This window comes from Nerophis ophidion, linkage group LG14 (assembly GCF_033978795.1).
Source record: "Nerophis ophidion isolate RoL-2023_Sa linkage group LG14, RoL_Noph_v1.0, whole genome shotgun sequence".
NCBI classification, from domain to species: Eukaryota; Metazoa; Chordata; class Actinopteri; order Syngnathiformes; family Syngnathidae; genus Nerophis; species Nerophis ophidion.
This window is the reverse complement of record NC_084624.1, coordinates 49,272,602-49,295,023: the sequence shown is the minus strand read 5'-3', so window position 1 is coordinate 49,295,023 and position 22,422 is coordinate 49,272,602. Positions and strand designations below refer to the sequence as shown.

General features: G+C 40.1%; 1 protein-coding gene and 1 long non-coding RNA gene across 4 annotated transcripts in view; both read right to left on the bottom strand.

Annotated features, from left to right (window-relative positions):
• LOC133568791 (electrogenic aspartate/glutamate antiporter SLC25A12, mitochondrial-like) overlaps nucleotides 1–19,992 on the bottom strand; it is a 35,991-nt gene extending 15,999 nt beyond the window's left edge. Inside the window, exons 1-17 of one of the 3 annotated variants that reach the window (XM_061920928.1) lie at nucleotides 19,908–19,992; nucleotides 17,845–17,898; nucleotides 15,272–15,417; nucleotides 13,810–13,925; nucleotides 10,684–10,823; nucleotides 10,445–10,591; nucleotides 8,439–8,577; nucleotides 8,272–8,365; nucleotides 7,940–8,024; nucleotides 7,303–7,384; nucleotides 6,753–6,911; nucleotides 5,663–5,715; nucleotides 4,330–4,410; nucleotides 4,128–4,268; nucleotides 3,929–4,067; nucleotides 848–1,006; nucleotides 698–788 (exon numbers count right to left, since the gene is read on the bottom strand). In XM_061920928.1, the coding sequence (XP_061776912.1) occupies nucleotides 698–788; nucleotides 848–1,006; nucleotides 3,929–4,067; nucleotides 4,128–4,268; nucleotides 4,330–4,410; nucleotides 5,663–5,715; nucleotides 6,753–6,911; nucleotides 7,303–7,384; nucleotides 7,940–8,024; nucleotides 8,272–8,365; nucleotides 8,439–8,577; nucleotides 10,445–10,591; nucleotides 10,684–10,823; nucleotides 13,810–13,925; nucleotides 15,272–15,417; nucleotides 17,845–17,898; nucleotides 19,908–19,919 (1,838 nt within the window). In that variant the 5' untranslated portion in view covers nucleotides 19,920–19,992. Of the gene's footprint in view, nucleotides 1–697; nucleotides 789–847; nucleotides 1,007–3,928; nucleotides 4,068–4,127; nucleotides 4,269–4,329; nucleotides 4,411–5,662; nucleotides 5,716–6,752; nucleotides 6,912–7,302; nucleotides 7,385–7,939; nucleotides 8,025–8,271; nucleotides 8,366–8,438; nucleotides 8,578–10,444; nucleotides 10,592–10,683; nucleotides 10,824–13,809; nucleotides 13,926–15,271; nucleotides 15,418–16,390; nucleotides 16,500–17,844; nucleotides 17,899–19,401; nucleotides 19,659–19,907 lie in introns of those variants that run through there. The other 2 variants (XM_061920927.1, XM_061920929.1) reach the window with 2 other exon arrangements.
• On the bottom strand, nucleotides 18,323–19,395 carry LOC133568794 (uncharacterized). Its single transcript, XR_009809679.1, has 2 exons — nucleotides 18,574–19,395; nucleotides 18,323–18,524 (listed from the first exon to the last, which is right to left on the bottom strand). It is a non-coding gene; the product is annotated as an uncharacterized LOC133568794 (long non-coding RNA).
• Nucleotides 19,993–22,422: the final 2,430 nt, after the last annotated feature.

Genomic DNA, 22,422 nt, shown 5'->3' with positions numbered 1-22,422 from the left:
TGGTGATATCCTTTACACACTGATGTCACTTTTTGATTCAGTAGTGCATAAAAACAAAGTTCATGGGCATTGCCACTTAAATGCAGTGATTTCTCCACATTCTCTGACCCTTTTGATGTTATTACAGATCGTAGATGGTGAAATCCCTAAATTCCTTGCAATAGCTGCTTATAAAATATTGTTCTTAAACAATTTGCTCAGGCATTTGTTGACAAAGTGGTGACCCTCGCTCCGTCCTTGTTTGTGAATGAGTGAGCATTTCATTGAAGCTGCTTTTATAGCCAATCATGGCACCCACCTGTTCCCAATTAGCCTGCACACCTGTGGGATGTTCCAAATAAGTCTTTGAGGAGCATTCCTCAACTTTCTCAGTCTTTTATGCCACTTGTGCCAGCTTTTTTGAAACATGTTGCAGGCATCCAATCGAATATAAGTTGAAAAGGATTATTATTATTTACATAAGGTGACAACTTCACTGCTAAATTCACCTTTTAGTGTCTTCAAAGTCTCCATTTTTGAGTATAAAATAAGGACTATTGTCCAATTGTTCATGTTTACATGGTTTCTTTTTGGGAAATGTGCCTCACTGTGCGAACGCTTTAGTTGGCGAACTATGTTGAAGAACCAATCCAGTTTGTAAATGGAGGTTCCACAGTGCAATCAATCCTAAATGTGTTAAGTTAAAAAACCAACTTACTGTCCTCCAAAGTCAACATAGAACCACCTCTGCAAGAGTTCATAGGTGACTAGAGTCACACCAAACTGCGGCGAGGAGCGGCACATCCGAGCTGGAGGAGAAAGCAGACGGTGTTTAACACTGACTTCTCTAACTCCTTCAACAACACACCTCCTGCTCCCTTCCACAGAGCTCGGAATCCCTCCTCCTTCATGATCTTCCTGAAGCAGTCCATCACGCCCGTGTAGGTGGTCTGTCCCGCCCGGGCCGCCACCTGCAGGCGGGTCTTGATGACGTCGGCGGGCGTCACCAGCGAGGCTGCGGGGATGCCTGGGAAATAGAAGCAGACATCTTGAAGTTGTTTGGACGCCGGCGGGTCACTCACAGCAAACTTTACGAGCAACAAGACCTAAGGAAGGAGGCAAGGATTCAAACAACAATAATGTCACAGGATAAAAGGCTAAGAGTAACAATATCATTGAAGAATAGCAAACAAAGTAGCTTGTGGAGTGAGACTCAGCGGGTTGTAAACTTTAGTCTTTTGCAAGGAGCTCAGATCAGCAGCAGCTTTGTTTACATCTCATACAATCTCTTCTACAAACACTATTTCTATTGTTTACATCTCATACAATCTCTTCTACAAACACTATTTCTATTGTTTACATCTCATACACTCTTTTACAAACACTATTTCTATTGTTTACATCTCATACAATCTCTTCTACAAACACTATTTCTATTGTTTACATCTCATACAATCTCTTCTACAAACACTATTTCTATTGTTTACATCTCATACAATCTCTTCTACAAACACTATTTCTATTGTTTACATCTCATACAATCTCTTCTACAAACACTATTTCTATTGTTTACATCTCATACACTCTTTTACAAACACTATTTCTATTGTTTACATCTCATACAATCTCTTCTACAAACACTATTTCTATTGTTTACATCTCATACAATCTCTTCTACAAACACTATTTCTATTGTTTACATCTCATACAATCTCTTCTACAAACACTATTTCTATTGTTTACATCTCATACAATCTCTTCTACAAACACTATTTCTATTGTTTACATCTCATACACTCTTTTACAAACACTATTTCTATTGTTTACATCTCATACAATCTCTTCTACAAACACTATTTCTATTGTTTACATCTCATACAATCTCTTCTACAAACACTATTTCTATTGTTTACATCTCATACACTCTTCTACAAACACTATTTCTATTGTTTACATCTCATACAATCTCTTCTACAAAGACTATTTCTATTGTTTACATCTCATACACTCTCTTCTACAAACACTATTTCTATTGTTTACATCTCATACAATCTCTTCTACAAACACTATTTCTATTGTTTACATCTCAAACAATCTCTTCTACAAACACTAAAAACACTATTTCTATTGTTTACATCTCATACAATCTTTTACAAACACTATTTCTATTGTTTACATCTCATACAATCTCTTCTACAAAGACTATTTCTATTGTTTACATCTCATACACTGTCTTCTACAAACACTATTTCTATTGTTTACATCTCATACAATCTTTTACAAACACTATTTCTATTGTTTACATCTCATACAATCTCTTCTACAAAGACTATTTCTATTGTTTACATCTCATACACTCTCTTCTACAAACACTATTTCTATTGTTTACATCTCATACAATCTCTTCTACAAACACTATTTCTATTGTTTACATCTCATACACTTTTACAAACACTAAAAACACTATTTCTATTGTTTACATCTCATACAATCTTTTACAAACACTATTTCTATTGTTTACATCTCATACAATCTCTTCTACAAAGACTATTTCTATTGTTTACATCTCATACACTCTCTTCTACAAACACTATTTCTATTGTTTACATCTCATACACTCTCTTCTACAAACACTATTTCTATTGTTTACATCTCATACACTTTTACAAACACTAAAAACACTATTTCTATTGTTTACATCTCATACAATCTTTTACAAACACTATTTCTATTGTTTACATCTCATACAATCTCTTCCACAAAGACTATTTCTATTGTTTACATCTCATACACTCTCTTCTACAAACACTATTTCTATTGTTTACATCTCATACAATCTCTTCTACAAACACTATTTCTATTGTTTACATCTCATACACTTTTACAAACACTAAAAACACTATTTCTATTGTTTACATCTCATACAATCTTTTACAAACACTATTTCTATTGTTTGCATCTCATACAATCTCTTCTACAGAAACTAGTGCTGCAGACGATGCAAGGTCACATAATGTCACTTACAAGCTGTCACACCACACAGTCATCAAAGCTTTTAACACTTCTTCAAACACACTTGAAATGTTTCTGATTCCTCTTCTAAGCATTTATTTGTTTGAGTCCCCTCTTCTACACATTTGTTTATTTGTCAAAGCGTGTGTGTTTTAGTGCCCAAATATGAGACATGAAGTGTTACGCTGTACTTGAAGTATCTTCATGCTAACAGTACCTGCAATGCTGTACTTGAAGTATCTTCATGCCAACAGTACCTGCAATGCTGTACTTGAAGTATCTTCATGCTAACAGTACCTGCAAAGCTGTACTTGAAGTAACTTCATGCTAACAGTACCTGCAATGCTGTACTTGAAGTATCTTCATGTCAACAGTACCTGCAATGCTGTACTTGAAGTATCTTCATGCTAACAGTACCTGCAATGCTGTACTTGAAGTATCTTCATGCTAACAGTACCTGCAATGCTGTACTTGAAGTATCTTCATGCCAACAGTACCTGCAATGCTGTACTTGAAGTATCTTCATGCTAACAGTACCTGCAATGCTGTACTTGAAGTATCTTCATGCTAACAGTACCTGCAATGCTGTACTTGAAGTATCTTCATGCCAACAGTACCTGCAATGCTGTACTTGAAGTATCTTCATGCTAACAGTACCTGCAATGCTGTACTTGAAGTATCTTCATGCCAACATTACCTGCAATGCTGTACTTGAAGTATCTTCATGCCAACAGTACCTGCAATGCTGTACTTGAAGTATCTTCATGCCAACAGTACCTGCAATGCTGTACTTGAAGTATATTCATGCCAACAGTACCTGCAATGCTGTACTTGAAGTATCTTCATGCCAACAGTACCTGCAATGCTGTACTTGAAGTATATTCATGCCAACAGTACCTGCAATGCTGTACTTGAAGTATCTTCATGCCAACAGTACCTGCAATGGCTCCCGCAGTGAGAAGCTGCAGGGCGCCCAGCCGACCTTGCTCGTCAGCCATGGCGGACTTGAGGTGGGCGTAGGCGGGGAAGTAGATGGCGGAGAAGGGGATGTCCCTCAGGAAACAAGCCTTGGCTCCCTACAACATGCAGGTGTTTAAAGAGCGAGCCACACATGGACCTTGCGGGGTACACCTCACCTTGTAGAGGCCGAAGAAGCCCAAGTCTCGCACCACGTTGAGGGCGCTAACTCGAGGTCCTGTGGTGATCTCTCCTGCCACCTGCAGGCGAATCTTCACAATCTCCAGCGGGTTGGTAAAAATCACCTGGGAGCCTCCAGCCTTTATGAAGAAGGAGAAGTTTGCACTTTTCCTGCGGCGTTCAGTGGTTGCTGCTACTCACACAGCCACCGGCCAGGATCTCTGCCATGAAAGGAATGGCGTTGTCCTTGTCCGTGAACTTGTCTCGTACAAAGTCGTTGACCTGTGAAGCGTCAGTACAAAGGAAGTAAATGTGTACACACTTCTTCAAACTGCAAATGCTCAAGTCCAGGCTATTATTCTCAATTCCTCTATATTTTCAAAACGCTATATATTTGAGACAATACCGCCATACCTGTACCTTTTGATGTGCCCTTGTTAGGCCATTTGCTCTTCTGTGTGCCTGACACATCAAACTTTAAAAAAAAATAGGGCGACTTCTCAACTCCCGAGTGATGCAATGCTTTGGTCGGCCAATGTTTTGGCTTCTGGTGATTGACTAAATCTTTTCTTTACACATCCACCACTTTGCTTGAGAACATACCTCTCCTGGTAAAGACTTTATCAGCATTGTGCAAGTTGTTGACTTCTGTTAGCGACTTAGCACAAATATTTAGCTACAAGCCGGTGGCTCCACCCACAGCCTGTGCGGACTAAACTACTGTAGTAGCTTTAAACTTAACAGCTAGCAGAAACTCCATCTGTCCCCGAGCATAAGCGTGAGGATGTAAACCTAACATTCATAAACAAATGGAGGAAAATTGCTTTGACATAGTAACGGCTAACTTAGACCTTTCTAAGGAATAAACCACACAATAGTTTACTACTTTCACTGCTGGTTATCTAGCCATAAAACACTTAGCACCCTTAAGCACTTTATTATCCCACTATTCCAACTGGAAATACTGTGGTATGGCCCAGCCATACCTGTATGTCACCTGTATTCCATTGTCCTCATGTCAGTGTGAACACAGCAATTCACATGTCTTCTAATCCGACCCAGGCTGCTTTCCTACGTGATGTGTATGAAATGGGACTGCAGGAGCCTTAATCAGACAAATACCTTATCAAATAGCGATAAGTGTCATTATTCTTTGCAAAAATAGACAGTTGTTAACAAAATGTGCAAACTTAATGTTATGGGCAGACAGGAGCAAATGTTGTGCAAACCACAAGAGCCAAAATGCTTGCCCTCTTCCATCTTAATCTTCTGCCGTTGGGAAAATGCTGACTTTGATCGGAGAAAATCCTTGAAATTGCCACAAGAGCGCCATGACGGAGGCCGACTAGAAACAAAGCCACGGCAGCAGGTGTGACATCATGACATCATGTCTGCATGCGGGTCACTTTGCATTCACATTAGACATTTTTTCTAACCTGGACGATTACATAAACAGATTAAAAATCTGAATTGGCCACCGTGAACGTGGGACAGGTCTATCTTTGATTTGTTGTTGGGTGTGTGAGGAACTTACAGTGAGTTTGATAGCCTTCTCAGGGGCCACACCAATGAGCTGAGGAACCAGACCTGTGGGTGAGTCATACATAGTTATAACAGGAAGGTGTTTGTTTTATTAATGGCAGATGAAATAAGAAAGAAGCAGGTGAACTTTAGCCCTTGTGCAACCTTCAGATTGACCACTGGAGGGCTATATAAGGAATGGGATCCGCGCATAAGTCAGCATTTTAATTGTTTTACTTTCAACGCTTTAAATCTTTCCTATCTAGCTATTGATACGGTCGCTAATATCATGTTTATGTTTTCTTATGTTTCATGGCTTTCTTGTCAAAAATAACAGTTTATAATGAGAAAATGCAAAATAGGCAATATTACTCAAATAAGAGTGGAATATTTGAGGTTGTGTAATTACAGACTTCAATTCAGATATGCATTCAGTTTTCATGGACAAAGCATAGTTACATAGCAGGGTGAGTTCATTCAAAAAAGCAGTTCTAATAGGGATGATTTATTTTTATTGACGTGTTTGATTCAGCAACATAGCTGCTGGAGGTATTAAAGGGATGGTTTAAAACAAACTCAATTGATGCGTTTTGGTGCCCTTTAGTGTTTTTTAATGAAGGTTGTTTTTTCACATAGAATATATATATCATTTAAATATTGAAGAATGCATGTTTGTGTATTGAGTGAAGTAAGTCCATGCACCTTCAGCGGTTAAAAAAAAAACAATGTCAATGTAGACACACTGCACGACTGCTTCTAAAATGCCCATAAAAAGGTGTAAATGTCTCCTGCATGGTTAAAAACAACAGAACGCCACAGGTAGGAGCATGACATGGTGAATGTGTAGTGATAATATAGTACAGTACACGCAGGCAGCCTGCAACACTTTACAATTGCACACACAGTCTTAGTAAATCACACACCTACTAATTGTACACGCTATTTTATGGATTGCTCACGTGGTTTTTGGATGTGAGTAAAGCAGGCCCAATTGTACTCAGAAGGCAGTGTTGCTACAAGTGCATGATGTAGCAGCATGCACACACGGGGCCCCCTTCACATTTCTGACTGCCTAGAACCGGCCCTGGAAGGAAGCAGCATACCTCGGTAGAAGCCGAAGAATCCTTCATAGCGCAGCACCTTCTTTGCGCAGTCAAAGCTGTTCTTGTACATCAGCTCCCCCACAAAAGAGCCGGTGGACCTCTGGTTCTGCATTCGGGTCTTCACCAGGTCGATAGGGTACACAGCTGTCGCACCCGTGGCTTCACAGACAAACACAAACTTGGACTGAAGAGTCTTTCTTTCCTCTGCTGCAGTGATTGTCAAACTGTGTTACGTGTACTACTACGCCACTACGGCTAGGCGGGCTCCAGCCAAAGAATAACTTGATTCAAGTACAGTGTTTTAGTTTACTATATTTAAACACAGTGTTACTGTTCAAACTGTGTGTGATGTTACAGTGACCAACATTTATAAATATAATTGTTAAATACAGCATCTGCCTTGTTTTGAATGAATACTTATGCCTACTACGCTACAGTATTTGAATGTTGGTCACTACAGGGAGGGCCAAGTTCTTCCTGGGGTGGTACTTGGTGAAAAACGGAATTGTTGGTATTCAGGATAAAAATAAAAAAGACTTGTGAGTCTTACCTCCAGCAATGGAGCCCAAAGAGAACCTGTATGCAGATTCTGCCACTTGGAGCCACACGGGCCTTGAACTGTCCCCGTGAGTCTGATGGAAGAAGCATCATCAGACCATTAGGATGAAGTCATAGCACTCTCTCAAATATAAATAGATGCTGCAACAAATACATGCTGGATGCATGGAGCACCAGGACAATTAACTACCATAAGACAAATAAAAAAGAGTGGGCTGTAAATAATTGTATACAGTGTGGATTATCTTATAGTGACAGCCACCACACTTTAAATATAAATACATCCTTTTACTTAGAGATTATCTTATAGTGACAGCCACCACACTTTAAATATAAATACATCCTTCTACTTAGAACATGTGGCAATATGGCTGCTTTACATACAATACACAGTTTACAGAGCAGACGTGACATCTGTAAGGTTGATGTTTGCAGCGGCAAAAGTGAAGCAAATGTTTGTAAACATTCCAATATGGGAATCAATTATATATATCTTTTTCAAAGACATTTACAGAAGTCTAGAAGTAACTCCTCCCCTCAAAAACCCATTGTCCCTAAAAGGTATATTATTGAGTAAATAAAAAGGACAATGGTGAAAATATGGTGTGTGATAGAGAAAGTGACAGTACCTGTTTTTGGGTTTCAGCCAGGTTATAGGGAAGACTGCCCTCTTCCAAAGGAGCTATCCTCTCGATGTCCGCCAGGTTCAGGCGCCTGACAAAGAGTACACACACCCCTGCTGAGAGCTGCCATGTCTGACACAACTCATTTCAAAGCAGTCATTCATGCACAATGGTTTTGTTTACACTGTCCTGGTCAATTATAGACGTATTCAAATGTACCATCTTATTAGCAGGACACTTCGCTTTGGGGAAAAACTCTTGTTGTTACCTTCTATCAGATGTTGAAACTGATCAAGTGTCACACTGACCCCAGTTGTTTGTTTTTGAAGTGTGTTTACCCTGAGGGAGAGTGCAGTCCTGATAACTGGTACAGGATGTCAATCTCCATTGGCGTGATTTGCCCAAACTTGTTGGCCCCATGAACAAACTCCTCTGCAGATAAGACACAATTGTAAACAGACTTCCTTTGAAAGCTTCCACATGGTTGTTGACAGACTGGACGCACCTTTGGTGACTAGTGTGTCGTTCCAGGAGCCAGCCAGTGTGCTATAGATCTTACGGATCAGCTCCATGTTGTTAAGCAGAGAGTTAAAGGCGTTAAAATAAGAGAAGCTGACAAGGTGAGAGGTGCTGCCTCCTGCTGCCTGGAAGGAGGAAGACAAACATATACATTCAGTACGTGTCTGTGTGTGTGTATATACAACTTGTAAAAGGTTATATATATATATATATATATATATATATATATATATATATATATGTGGAACTCTACTTTAAATGACAATTAAATATGAAACTCGGTACATGGGTTACAATACCATTCACTAACAATACTTTTTAAAACATTACGATTTGATTCTATACAGATGGAAGCTTTGCATGGTGAAAGAAAGTCCAATATATCATGTATCACGTCAGAACAATGTCATGTGATTATTTTTGAAATAGAAAACAAAACAAAACAGACGTTGCCTGCATTAAATATGAGCTAACTTCAAGGTATTGCAATCCATATATGTGACGAAAAGAATATGTAAACAAATCACTTTTGGAAAAGGTATTCCAAGTGTTGTCATGCAGCAACAATAAAGTAGAGAAGAATGAGGTGGAGGTTTTATAAGACCCCAGTAACACAAGTGCAAGATACAATGAAGTAAACTAAACCTGAGCTTCAGTGTGGCAGCTAAAACACTTTTATTTATTCACTACTTGCAATGCATTCCAAATACATCAGTCTTTCATGGTGATTGTCAACAACAGACAACATTCCAAAACAAGTGCAGTTCCCCTTCAGCTGAACTTCACTTCTAACTGATGAGGATGAATGGTTGTGTGACCAACTTTTATGTGGGGTGGCTTCTTATTTCTAATCCTCCTAAACTCACTTGGTATGTGTATGCAGCGGCAGCGGAACCCAATGTGAAAGTATGTCACAATTACCCCCATCAGATGGATAAAACAAATACTGGAAGCAGAATCCTGAGTCCAGAATCTTCACCTGTGACCCAATTAGAAAGCGGCACTAGTAGTTGATGTGATTACCTCAGAGAGTTGTGTCTAAGTTGGGGCTGGAAGTCTTTAAAATCAGTCTTGCCAGTGGGTAGGTCGGCTAGCATTAGCATTCTTAGCTCCTTCATCACCGGCTTGAGTGTCCCAATGCTATCACAACAGGTGAGTGCTCAGGTTAGTTGTGCTACTTTATTGCTGCTTTCCGAACGTTATGAATGGCCATACTTTTATCCAACTGACCATTCTTTTTTTATCCAAACCTTAACCATACTTCAGATGTAATATTTGTGGGTGCATTGTTTGTAATTGCCGTCTGACATGAGTCGCTAACGACAACGGTACGCTCGTGTTACGTCATCACAGAAATCTCGCAAGGTGAAAGCGGCCATATTTTGTAGTAGATCCATAAGTAACCAATTCATGGCTTCCAACAGTACATCGACCCGGCCATACCATGTATAGATCCATCCAGAGGCTCGCCAAACAATGTATTCATAGCTCTGAAGTTAAAATCAGTTTGTACCGATTATTTTTTACACCCCTAATTTATACATATACATATAGGATGAATGGTTGTGTACACATACATACATACATACATATGTCTTGATTGGATTATCCGGAGAATAGTGCTCGATACCGTGGTAGAGCGCAATATGTAGGTGTGGGAAAAAATCACAAGACTACTTCATCTCTACAGATCTGTTTCATGAGGGGTTCCCTCAATCATCAGGAGATTTTTCTTGTGATTTTTTCCCACACCTACATACATACATACATATATATATATATATATATATATATATAGATATACATACACACACATCATTTGGTGAAATAATCATTCCATAATAGTTGAGGGTAAAAGTGTAACTGCACAAGTTTAAATAATACTGAGCTGTTTTGTGCTAACGAAACACTTGTGGGGAGAAGGGATTTGTTCGGTTCGGTTGTTTCTGACCATGGCCTTAATCAAGACGACCTCAACACATGTAAACTCACTGAGACAAGGTTTTCCTCCACGAAGGGGGTGAGCATGTGGTGCCTGATGGTGGCCATAATGTCACTGAAGTCCAAGGCAGAGATGACGCCATTCTTGCCTTTGTCCTTCTGGGCAAAAGCCTGGCGTGCGTGCTCTAACTGCAGTTCCTGCAAGAACACGACACGGCGCAGACAAGGGTAAAAATATAGTGGCAGAACGAGTTTAACCTCGGAGATCCTAGGGATTTGCATTTCAATACCTGCAGAAACTGAGTGAACTCGAGGTAGTTGAGGCGTTTCTTGCGGTCACGGCCAAAATGCAAATGGATAAACTCACATTCCCAGTTGAAGGGAATGTGGTGGTGCACTGTGGTCTGGCTGAAAATGTCTTTCACATTCTCTGTAACAGAAACAGACAGTAGCAAAAGGCATTGTTAGGGTTTGGTGCAAAAGTGTAAGCGGTTAAGTGCGTAATGAGTCAGACAGAGAAACATGGGGAAATTCAATGTCAGAGAAACATGGGGAAATTCAATGTCAGCAGTGGACTGCAAGGTGCTGTAAAGATGCAACACACAAACAAGTGCAGCTGCACACAGTCCAATGTATTTTGGGATCAACTGCAATCACATGACTGCAACATAAGCCCGGTGTTGGGCAAGCTACTTGTAAAGTTTAGTAAGCTCAATGACAAGTTACTTTATGTTCAGTGTAAGACTGCAGCTACCCACCAGAGAAATGTAGCTAAACTAAGCTGCAGTAAAGGTTACTTGACAACATCAGAGCTATTTTAAGGACCAAACCTAATTCCAAGTCATTGCTATGAAACCAATAAAACTGTGACACAGACACATTTAATCATTTCAACTGATTTTCCAATTTTATCAGTCAGGTATAAATGAAGACTACATTTTAAATTTGGATAACACATGTCTTACTACCACTGCAATATGAATATTGCTTCAGCTAATACAGTAAATATCTCATTATAAACAACTGTATTAAATCAATTATGTATTTCGGTTGTTGGTAGACACTGCTTTGCTTCCAAAAAGTTGTCGGCTTGTGCTCGTTCTATGTTTACTTTCTGCGTGACTCGAGAAGTACATGAAGTAGTTTGGATAGGGCCAAGGTGATTTACACAACTGTGTGTTGGTGCTTTTCATCTGAGCTGCAACAGATCATTTGCGGGCATCATTTTATACACTCCAATCTCAGCTGCGGAAGGATACAGAAGTGACGTAATACTGAAGATGTACATTTAGGATTTATAAATGCCTGGGAAAATTGAGTTTCTGTGGGCAAAAAAGTAGTTTGAGCACTGAAAAGCTCTAGAAAATAGAAAAGAGCAAAGCTGTGACCACGTTACAGAAAATGTAGTTAAACACGGCTAACATGGGCTGAATGTATTCAATGTGATCATCATTCAGATTAGAACGTTACAAGGTACATGGACCCTGAAAAAACCCCATCTGATTATGACGAGTGTTTTCATGCATCACACCTGAAATGGGGATACTTTATTTGATGTAGCGCTGCACTAACTGTAAACAGAAGTAGAAGCAGCAGGGACTTCCGCTGTAATCAAACATGGCTCTGTGCATTTCTTCTTTTCTGACATCACCTCATTTATTGGATCATTTTTTTCTTCTGTTCACTACTTTTGTTTGACCTCTCTTTTTTAAATGGAGCTGTTTTGTGCCCTCCGTGTTGTGATATGTACGGGTTGCGGAAGTTCCTGTGATTGCACACGTGACGTCATCAGGCCGCGTCTTCATGTTATGACATTCTGTATACGTGCCTGAGGCTAGCAGTTAGCACTTGGAGTAGCTGTAAGGCCGTGAGTAAAACATCTACACACAACACTCCAGACCATACTCTTGTTTTTGCTAGCCTCGGTTTTAGAGCAACAAAGGCTGCATAACGCTACATCTGTGTACAGTATGTTGAATGGGGGGAGACAGCGAGACAATCGCTTTATTCCTAGACTATTGAATTTAGTCCTACCTCCACCACCAAAGTATGGCTGACGTCACAAACATGCGCAGCAGAGATCATTTTGACCCAAACTTTGGAAGAATTGTTTTCAAGCGCTACAATCTGAATTTGATTGATTGATTGATTGATTGATTGATTGATACTTTTACTAGTAGATTGCACAGTACAGTACATATTCCGTACAATTGACCACTAAATGGTAACACCCCAATAAGTTTTTCAACTTGTTTAAGTCGGGGTCCACGTTAATCAATTCATGGTACAAATATATACTATCAGCATAATACAGTCATCACACATGTTAATCATCATAGTATATACATTGAATTATTTACATTATTTACAATCCGGGGGGTGGAATGAGGAGCTTTGGTTGATATCAGAACTTCAGTCATCAACAATTGCATCAACAGAGAAATGTGGACATTGAAACAGTGTAGGTCTTATTTAGTAGGATATGTACAGCCAGCAGAGAACATAGTGAGTTCACATAGCATAAGAACAAGTATATACATTAGAAGTACATTTGAGTTGTTTATAATCCGGGGAGATGGGATGTGAATGGAGGAGGGTATTAGTAAAGTGTTGAAGTTGACTGGAGGTGTTGTTTTAGAGCGGTTTTGAAGGAATATAGAGATGCACTTAATTTTATACCTGTTGGGAGTGCATTCCACATTGATGTGGCATAGAAAGAGAATGAGTTAAGACCTTTGTTAGATCGGAATCTGGGTTTAACGTGGTTTGTGGAGCTCCCCCTGGTGTTGTGGTTATGGCGGTCATTTATGTTAAGGAAGTAGTTTGACATGTACTTCGGTATCAAGGAGGTGTAGCGGATTTTATAGACTAGGCTCAGTGCAAGTTGTTTTACTCTGTCCTCCACCCTGAGCCAGCCCACTTTGGAGAAGTGGGTTGGATTGAGGTGTGATCTGGGGTGGAGGTCTAAAAGTAACTGGATTAGCTTATTCTGGGATGTTTGGAGTCTAGATTTGAGGGTTTTGGAGGTGCTGGGGTACCAGGAGGTGCAAGCGTAATCGAAGAAGGGTTGAATGAGAGTTCCCGCTAGAATCCTCAAGGTGCTTTTGTTGACCAGAGAGGAGATTCTGTAGAGGAATCTGGTTCTTTGGTTGACCTTTTTGATCACCTTGGTTGCCATTTTATCACAGGAAAGATTAGCCTCTAGAATGGAACCTAGGTAGGTGATCTATCGGCATAAACCACCCATTTCTATCACAAGAAAGTCTTCATCCGAACGTGTGTGATCAGGTCAGAATATTCCGAATGTCATGTTAACATGAAGCATTTTTATTCCTGTTAATCCAATTTATTGTATCCACATGCACATAGCTGCTGGTCAAGCTGAACCACGAAAAAAACAAAACAATGGAACGTACCAAAGGAAATGTCTCCAGTTCCAGTCTTGTCAAATAGCTGGAAGGCTACAATGAAGAGAGCGTCTGGTGCACATAACACAGATTCAAAAGCCAGAAATTCCTGGAATGAGATCAGCCTGCCAAAGACATCAGATAAGAAAGAAATGAATGAGTTACAAGTTACACACCCAAACAGTACAACATTAAACTGGAGGCAAAGGGAAACTGCACTTTTTGGGGAATTCTGCCTAACATTCACAATCCTTTTTAAGAGAAGAGCACATGTTTTAATTTTCTCATTAGTAAATAAATGTGATCAAAAGTCTGCTCACAATGGAGCCGATTAGAGTCGCTCTATTCTGCCTGTAAAAGCCCTTTTAAAAACATCCAAACACTTCCATTGAGGTTTTATGTACACACTGTAAGTATATATGTAATGTAGTAACATTTATAATGACATACTTTGCTCATTTTAAGCATATGTGGCACATTCTTTTCAAACATTAAGATTTGCTTTTTTTAAACAACAACACTGATTTCTACTCACTGCAGACTTTATGTGAGCCAACAAACATAACACATCACTTACTGTACAATGTTTGCTGTCGTTAGGATGCCGATTGATATATCCTTTGTTATAATCCCGTTTAGATGAAGAAAAACTCATAATCTTCACATAGATGAAAGGGGGTCTAAATTGGCTGTTGAAGTGTACCAAATTGTCGCAATATGTCCTCATTTACCATGAATTGATTAACGTGGACCCCGACTTAAACAAGTTGGAAAAACTTTTCCGGGTGTTACCATTTAGTGGTCAATTGCACGGAATATGTACTGTACTGTATAAACTGTACTGTTTCATATAATGTATTCCCTTCTTTTGCAATCTACTAATAAAAGTTTCAATCAATCGATCATCCTTCTACTATCCAGGTGAGAGGCATGACTGATCATCTCCAATAAACTTCCACAAGCAAGAAAGCATCTTACCACTGGGTAATGTCAAAATGGGTTCTTATAATAACAACATCACTAATACTTGGTTAATATTCAAGTCACAAAATGTAAATGGGGTATCGTTGGCAGTTTTTGGATGGTTATTCATTGGGTTTTATGGGCGGACTAGAGGACCTCCCATTGGCTCTGTTGTAAACTGACTTTTATTTACAGTTATTTACGAGTTAGAATGCATTAAAAACAAACATATCCATCGTCATGTGTTTCATAATGATTGTGAAATTTGCCCAAAAAGTGCAGTTCCTCTTTAAGACAAGATTAAAACAAATGAAATCTTCCTAGATGTAGGAGTGACACTTAAATACTTCACATTGACAGTGTGTGTGTGTGTGTGTGTGTGTGTGTATACTTGCATGGATAACAAGTGGTCTATCTTATCTACACAACACAGTAGTAGCAAGTACTTATCAGGGAAAGCTCAATAAACATTCATTAGTGGCGTTTAAGGTTCTGCGCTGGTACACACCCGTCCTTTGTGGTGTCGGCCACAGCAGACAGCAGCTGTACAGTTTTGGGGTTGTGGTGAATCTGTGTTTGCAGACCCAGATACTTCTGGACAAAGTCTCCAGGGGTCATAAACCTGTCTCCATCCTTGTCCACAATGCTGGCATACTGAGTGGAAACAAATGCACGTGTCAGCCTTCCCAGACAATTCCATGACTTTCTTTCAGCTCTAGTAAGCCAACAACCAATCACATAACTTTTACCAGTTGTAAGTGCTATTATATAAACACCTTAATCACTTTGCATGACGCGTTGTCAACAGCCTTAGTAATCCCCAGAGTTTTCCTTTGAATGTCCACGTTTGTTTCACAATCCCGCGCAAGAAAGTGTTAACAGAAGCTGTTGGCAGGCACCCGAAGGTGATTGGACAAACAGTCTGTCAATCACATTCATTCAAATAAGCGCAAGAGTAAAATGCATAATGACAAGCAGAGAAGAAAATGTTGATTGTTCTTGTTTTAATTCCTAAACATCCAGTTGTGATACAACTGCTGCTGTAACAGCATCAACACCATTGTTAAAATACATCTGCTATGTACAGTCTGTTCCATAATATCCAGATATAAGACCTACTTTTACAGAGCCTGAATGGTGCCTAGGGAAATTTCTACATGCTAACCAACAAGTGGCGCCCAACAACTTCTCCTTAAGCGAGTCAGAGCTTTTCTTCCTGTCACTCACACATATGGTTTGTTAGCAAACAAAAGGGGAGTTATGATACCAAATTTAGAAAATAAGTGTTAAGGAATTAAGAAATATTCTATTTTATTACTAAGAAAATATGAGTAAAAAAACATTTCACTGTTACTAGAAAAATATTTAGAAATGTTTTAGTTGGTCTTTTTTGTCTTAAAAAAAAAGCGTTGAAAACGAGGCGCTGTCTTACAGTCAGGTCGATACAGTAGCTTGAAAACCTCCTCTTTAGCTACTGCCAGGTTCATCAAACCCTTTTAAAGGTTTCTCTTTACTGCTGTTGTGTAAATGTAGCTTAGACAAGTACTGTGCTGACAAAGTAATGTTGCCAATATTGTGCTTTCTGAAGTAGTATCAGAGCAATACTAGAGGCAGGACAACAACTCACTTGTTGATGCTGGCGCTGACGTTACCAAGCATAACTGTTGGACTGCAGGATGCCGTGTTTCTGTGTAAAAGCCCACACATCTGTGGCAATATCCCGCCATTGCTGGGTTCTGCACAAAAAGGCCACTTCCACTGTCATGGCTACTTTGTGGGATTTGTGTAAAAGAAGGCATCTTAAAACCATGTCTAAATTGTGGGTGTTAGCGAGATGGATTTACTGTAAACCCCCGTTTTTATCGCTTTTATTGGTTCTAGTCTTGACTGGGGTAAATGAATAAAAGTTAAATTATTCATTATAAATCAAGGATTTTCATAGTGAGAGCGTTATGAAACTACTTTAACATTATGAGAGTCTTCTAGATATCAAATAATACCTACAAAGTCACATTTACATTCCTTTAAGATAATATTGATATCAATTCTACACTATTTACAACCTATTCTCATTACATTATTTCTAATGTACATACTCTCGTTCTTGTGCTACTTATTGGGCTAAATCTGGGATGTTGGGTACTAAATTTTGTGCGGTCTTATGCATGCCGGTCTGACAATAAAGTTCCTTGAATCCTTAAATATAGTAATGCTGCTAGATGCTCAGCTAATCAGTGGCTGAACAGTGCACTTTGATTTTCTTTAGTCTCATCTGGTGACTAATACTGCAGAAGTATTGCTATTTCAAGTTTATTTTGCCATTTTAGGCCTGAAAATGCTTAATTTAAGAACAAAATACATACAATATGCTTGAAACAACAAACCAAGGACATTTGTGATAGAGTGAAGCCGCAAATTTCAAAGTAGGATGTGGCAAGAGACGACAAGAGGACACACTTTGTTCAGTTGACTGACCTGTAAGTCTACGACACTTGTCTGGAGAAATAGAGTTGAAGCCGTTTTTTACATACTGTGTTTTTCACTAAAAAACTCTGCTAACTTTCCGATCAAAAAGAAGAAGAATGCAACAGCTTGAGCTGCTGGGCACCAACAAATTCTGATAATGTGGCGTGACATGTCTGACTTGCACTAACCTGACAAATGTTTGTTTTTTTGGCTTAAGCTTGTGTGCTATTTTGAAGGTTAACCACTTACTATAACAAGCCAGTACAGTTATTTTTAATACTTAAAATGATCAAGGGTGTGATCCAGAGCGTACAAAGGTATACGCTTTCTCGTTTGTGCTGTTAAAACTGACAGCACTACAAACATCAGAGTGAAATGCATAAAAACTAAAAACACACAAGCTTCACTGGTCACACAACATCTCAATGACTGACAATTTCAGATGACCTAGACTTGATATTCCCAGCATGGAGCAAAGCAGCGAGTTCTGCCAGTTTAACTGTATCTAACAGTCTAATCTAAACCTTGTGACACAAGCTCACTCAGCACGTCCGGCCTCCACCAAGAACAAACAACTTCTTTTGGTTTGAAAAAAGAAATGTGTGACATGCTCACCTTCTGGAAGATGGTCTTGAGCTCACTTGGATCCCCACGTTTGGTAGATTGCACCTGAAAACAAAGCGGTTGTTAAAGTAGGTTGGGGCTGAAGCGGTTGTTTACATATCCTTAGCTGCTGTGGCAAGTTTCCTTATTGCTGTAGAATGACACGCACATTCACGTCTACCTGTAACCTCACGCAAAGTCACGTGTTACCCATCACAACGATGACATCTACCTGTAACCTTATGCAAAGTGACATGTTACCCATCACAACGATGACATCTACCTGTAACCTTACGCAAAGTAACATGTTACCCATCACAACGATGACATCTACCTGTAACCTTATGCAGTCACATGTTACCCATCACAACGATGACATCTACCTGTAACCTTATGCAAAGTGACATGTTACCCATCACAACGATGACATCTACCTGTAACCTTATGCAAAGTCACATGTTACCCATCACAACGATGACATCTACCTGTAACCTTATGCAGTCACGTGTTACCCATCACAACGATGACATCTACCTGTAACCTTATGCAAAGTGACATGTTACCCATCACAACGATGACATCTACCTGTAACCTTATGCAGTCACATGTTACCCATCACAACAATGACATCTACCTGTAACTTAAAGCAAAGTCACATGTTACCCATCACAACGATGACATCTACCTGTAACCTTATGCAGTCACATGTTACCCATCACAACGATGACATCTACCTGTAACCTTATGCAGTCACGTGTTACCCATCACAACGATGACATCTACCTGTAACCTTATGCAAAGTGACATGTTACCCATCACAACGATGACATCTACCTGTAACCTTATGCAAAGTCACATGTTACCCATCACAACGATGACATCTACCTGTAACCTTATGCAGTCACGTGTTACCCATCACAACGATGACATCTACCTGTAACCTTATGCAAAGTGACATGTTACCCATCACAACGATGACATCTACCTGTAACCTTATGCAGTCACATGTTACCCATCACAACGATGACATCTACCTGTAACTTAAAGCAAAGTCACATGTTACCCATCACAACGATGACATCTACCTGTAACCTTATGCAGTCACATGTTACCCATCACAACGATGACATCTACCTGTAACCTTATGCAGACATGTTACCCATCACAACGATGACATCTACCTGTAACCTTATGCAGACATGTTACCCATCACAACGATGACATCTACCTGTAACCTTATGCAGACATGTTACCCATCACAACAATGACATCTACCTGTAACTTAAAGCAAAGTAACGTGTTAGCCATCACAACGATGACATCTACCTGTAACCTTATGCAGTCACATGTTACCCATCACAACGATGACATCTACCTGTAACCTTATGCAGACATGTTACCCATCACAACAATGACATCTACCTGTAACTTAAAGCAAAGTAACGTGTTAGCCATCACAACGATGACATCTACCTGTAACCTTATGCAGTCACATGTTACCCATCACAACGATGACATCTACCTGTAACCTTATGCAGACATGTTACCCATCACAACGATGACATCTACCTGTAACCTTATGCAAAGTAACGTGTTAGCCATCACAACGATGACGTCTGCGTGTAACGTTAGGCCAAGTCACGTGTTCGCCATCCCAAGAAGAAGGACAGCTGTCATTGTGACAGAAAAGAAGCCAAGCGGAACCTTGCAGCGACGAGCTAACAAGCTAACAGGCTAGCACCAAAGTCATCCCACGCAAGGTTTACAGAGTGAAATAAAACACAGACGGGAAGTTAAAGTCACGAGAGTGAGAAAGGTGTGAGTTGTAGTGAGGAAGAAAGAATGCAGCAATGACAATAAGTGGTTAGCATGATCCCCAAGTCTCCTCCGTTCAAGGCCAGCAGCCGCCGGCCGCAGTCTTGTTAGGAGCTCCGGTCAGCACCACGCCCGTCTTGCCGCCTCTTATGCCCGCTGAGGAGCTCACACGCTCGCCTAGACGCACCCCGCGCGCAAAACACTAACAGGAATGACGAAGTAAATGTTACAAATCACTAAGGGAACGATGCCGAAGTCACCTTGACCGCCATGCTGGTGTGACGTCACGTACACTGAGCGAGAGAGTGGGGGAGAGAGAGAGAGAGAGAGAGAGAGAGAGAGAGAGAGAACAAGAGAGAGAGAGAGACTCCATAACAAAGCCCATCCATCCATCCATTTTCTACTAGTTATTCCCTTTTTTGGGGTCGCGGGGGGCGCTGGCGCGTATCTCAGCTACAATCGGGCGGAAGGCGTTGTACACCCTGGACAAGTCGCCACCTCCTTGCAGGGCCAACACAGATAGACAGACAACATTCACACACTAGGGACCATTTAGTGTTGCCAATCAAAATAACAAAGCCCTTACCTAAAAAAATCTACATATTGTATTGGTTTTGAAAATGAAAAATATCAACATGGCCCCTGATGCTTTAATGTGGAAGTGTGTGGCCCTCAATGGAAGTAGTTAGGACACCTCTGCCTGAGACAGATGCCTGCTCAACAATCTGGTTCTGGGACTCCCCCCCAAACACAAGCAGAGCCACCAGACAGAAACCACACTGGACTCAACTGTATGATCAATCAATCATCAATCAGTGTTTATTTATATAGCCCTAATTCACCAGTGTCTCAAAGGGCTGCACAAACCACAACGACATCCTCCGTAGAACCCACATAAGGGCAAAGAAAACTCACTTGTAGAGTATACAGATGAGTTTTAAGGTGAGACTTAAATGCTTCTACTGAGGTAGCATCTCCAACTGTTACCAGGAGGGCATTCCAGAGTACTGGAGCCCGAACGGAAAACGCTCTATAGCCCGCAGACTTTTTTTGGGCTCTGGGGATCACTAATAAGCCGGAGTCCTTTGAAGGCAGATTTCTTGCTGGGACATACAGTATGGTACAATACAGTCGGCTGGAGCTATACCGTGTAGTATTTTATACGTAAGTAGTAAAAGCTTAAAGTCACACCTTAAAGTCCTACTGAAAGCCACTACTAGCGACCACACAGTCTGATAGTTTATATATCAACGATGAAATAATAACATTGCAACACATGCCAATACGGCCGCTTTAGTTTACTAAATTACAATTTTAAATTTCCCGGGAATTTTGTCTTGAAAAAGTCGTGTAATGATGACGTGTATGCAAGACGTCACAGGTTTTTAGGAAGTATGAGCGCTGCACACACACACAGCTAAAAGTCGTCTGCTTTAACAGCATAATTACACAGTATTTTGGACATCTGTGTTGCTGAATCTTTTGCAATTTGTTCAATTAATATTGGAGAAGTCAAAGTAGCAAGATGGAGTTGGGAAGCTTTAGCCTTTAGCCACACAAACACACGGTGATTCCTTGTTTAAAATTCCTGGAGGTGAAACTTTATTATGGATCAGAGCGCGGTCAAGCAAACATGAATCACGACGGAATGTCAACCGGCAGTTTTCAGTGAGAAAATTGTGGTAAAAAGTCGCTTCTTACCGGAGAAAAGCTGAGCTTGTGCTGTCCATAAAGCTGCCGTCGACTCCCCTGAGACATTGGCGTCAAGACACCCGTGGACGTACACCTCCGACTATCAGGTACTATTTAACTCACTAAAACACTAGCAACACAATAGAAAGATAATGGATTTTCCCAGAATTATCCTCATATGATGAAGTATGACACATAGAATGGACCTGCTATCCCCGTTTAAATAAGAACATCTCATTTCAGTAGGTCTTTAAGTGCACAGGAAGCCAGTGCAGGTGAGCCAGTATAGGTGTAATATCGTAACATGATGAGAAAACTATGTGACACATCGGAAAGAATCAACTCCAAACCAGAGCGAATTCAAATGCTATTTGGTCCTAAACAGAGAATACACAGTGACACAATACCTGAGCACTGTGACTGAGGAGATCCTTGACTATGTACAGACTAAGTGAGCATGGAGAAAGACACTAAGAAGATCCTTGACTATGTACTGACTAATTAGATAGATAGTACTTTTTTGATTAAGCATGTAGAAAGAAACTAAGGAGATTATTGACTATGTACAGAATCAGTGAGCATGGAGAAAGAAATCAAGGAGATCATTGACTATGTACAGACTCAGTGAGCATGGGGAAAGAAACTAAGGAGATCCTTGACTATGTACAGAATCAGTGAGCATGGAGAAAGAAACTAAGGAGATCCTTGACTATGTACAGAATCAGTGAGCATGGAGAAAGAAACCAAGGAGATCCTTGACTATGTACAGACTAAGTGAGCATGGAGAAAGAAACTAAGAAGATCCTTGACTATGTACAGACTAATTAGATGGATAGTACTTTTTTGATTAAGCATGTAGAAAGAAACTAAGGAGATCCTTGACTATGTACAGACTCACTGAGCATAAAGAAAGAAACCAAGGAGATCATTGACTATGTACAGACTAAGTGAGCATGGAGAAAGAAACTAAGGAGATCCTTGACTATGTACGGACTCAGTGAGCATGGAGAAAGAAACTAAGGAGATCCTTGACTATGTACAGAATCAGTGAGCATGGAGAAAGAAACCAAGGAGATCCTTGAC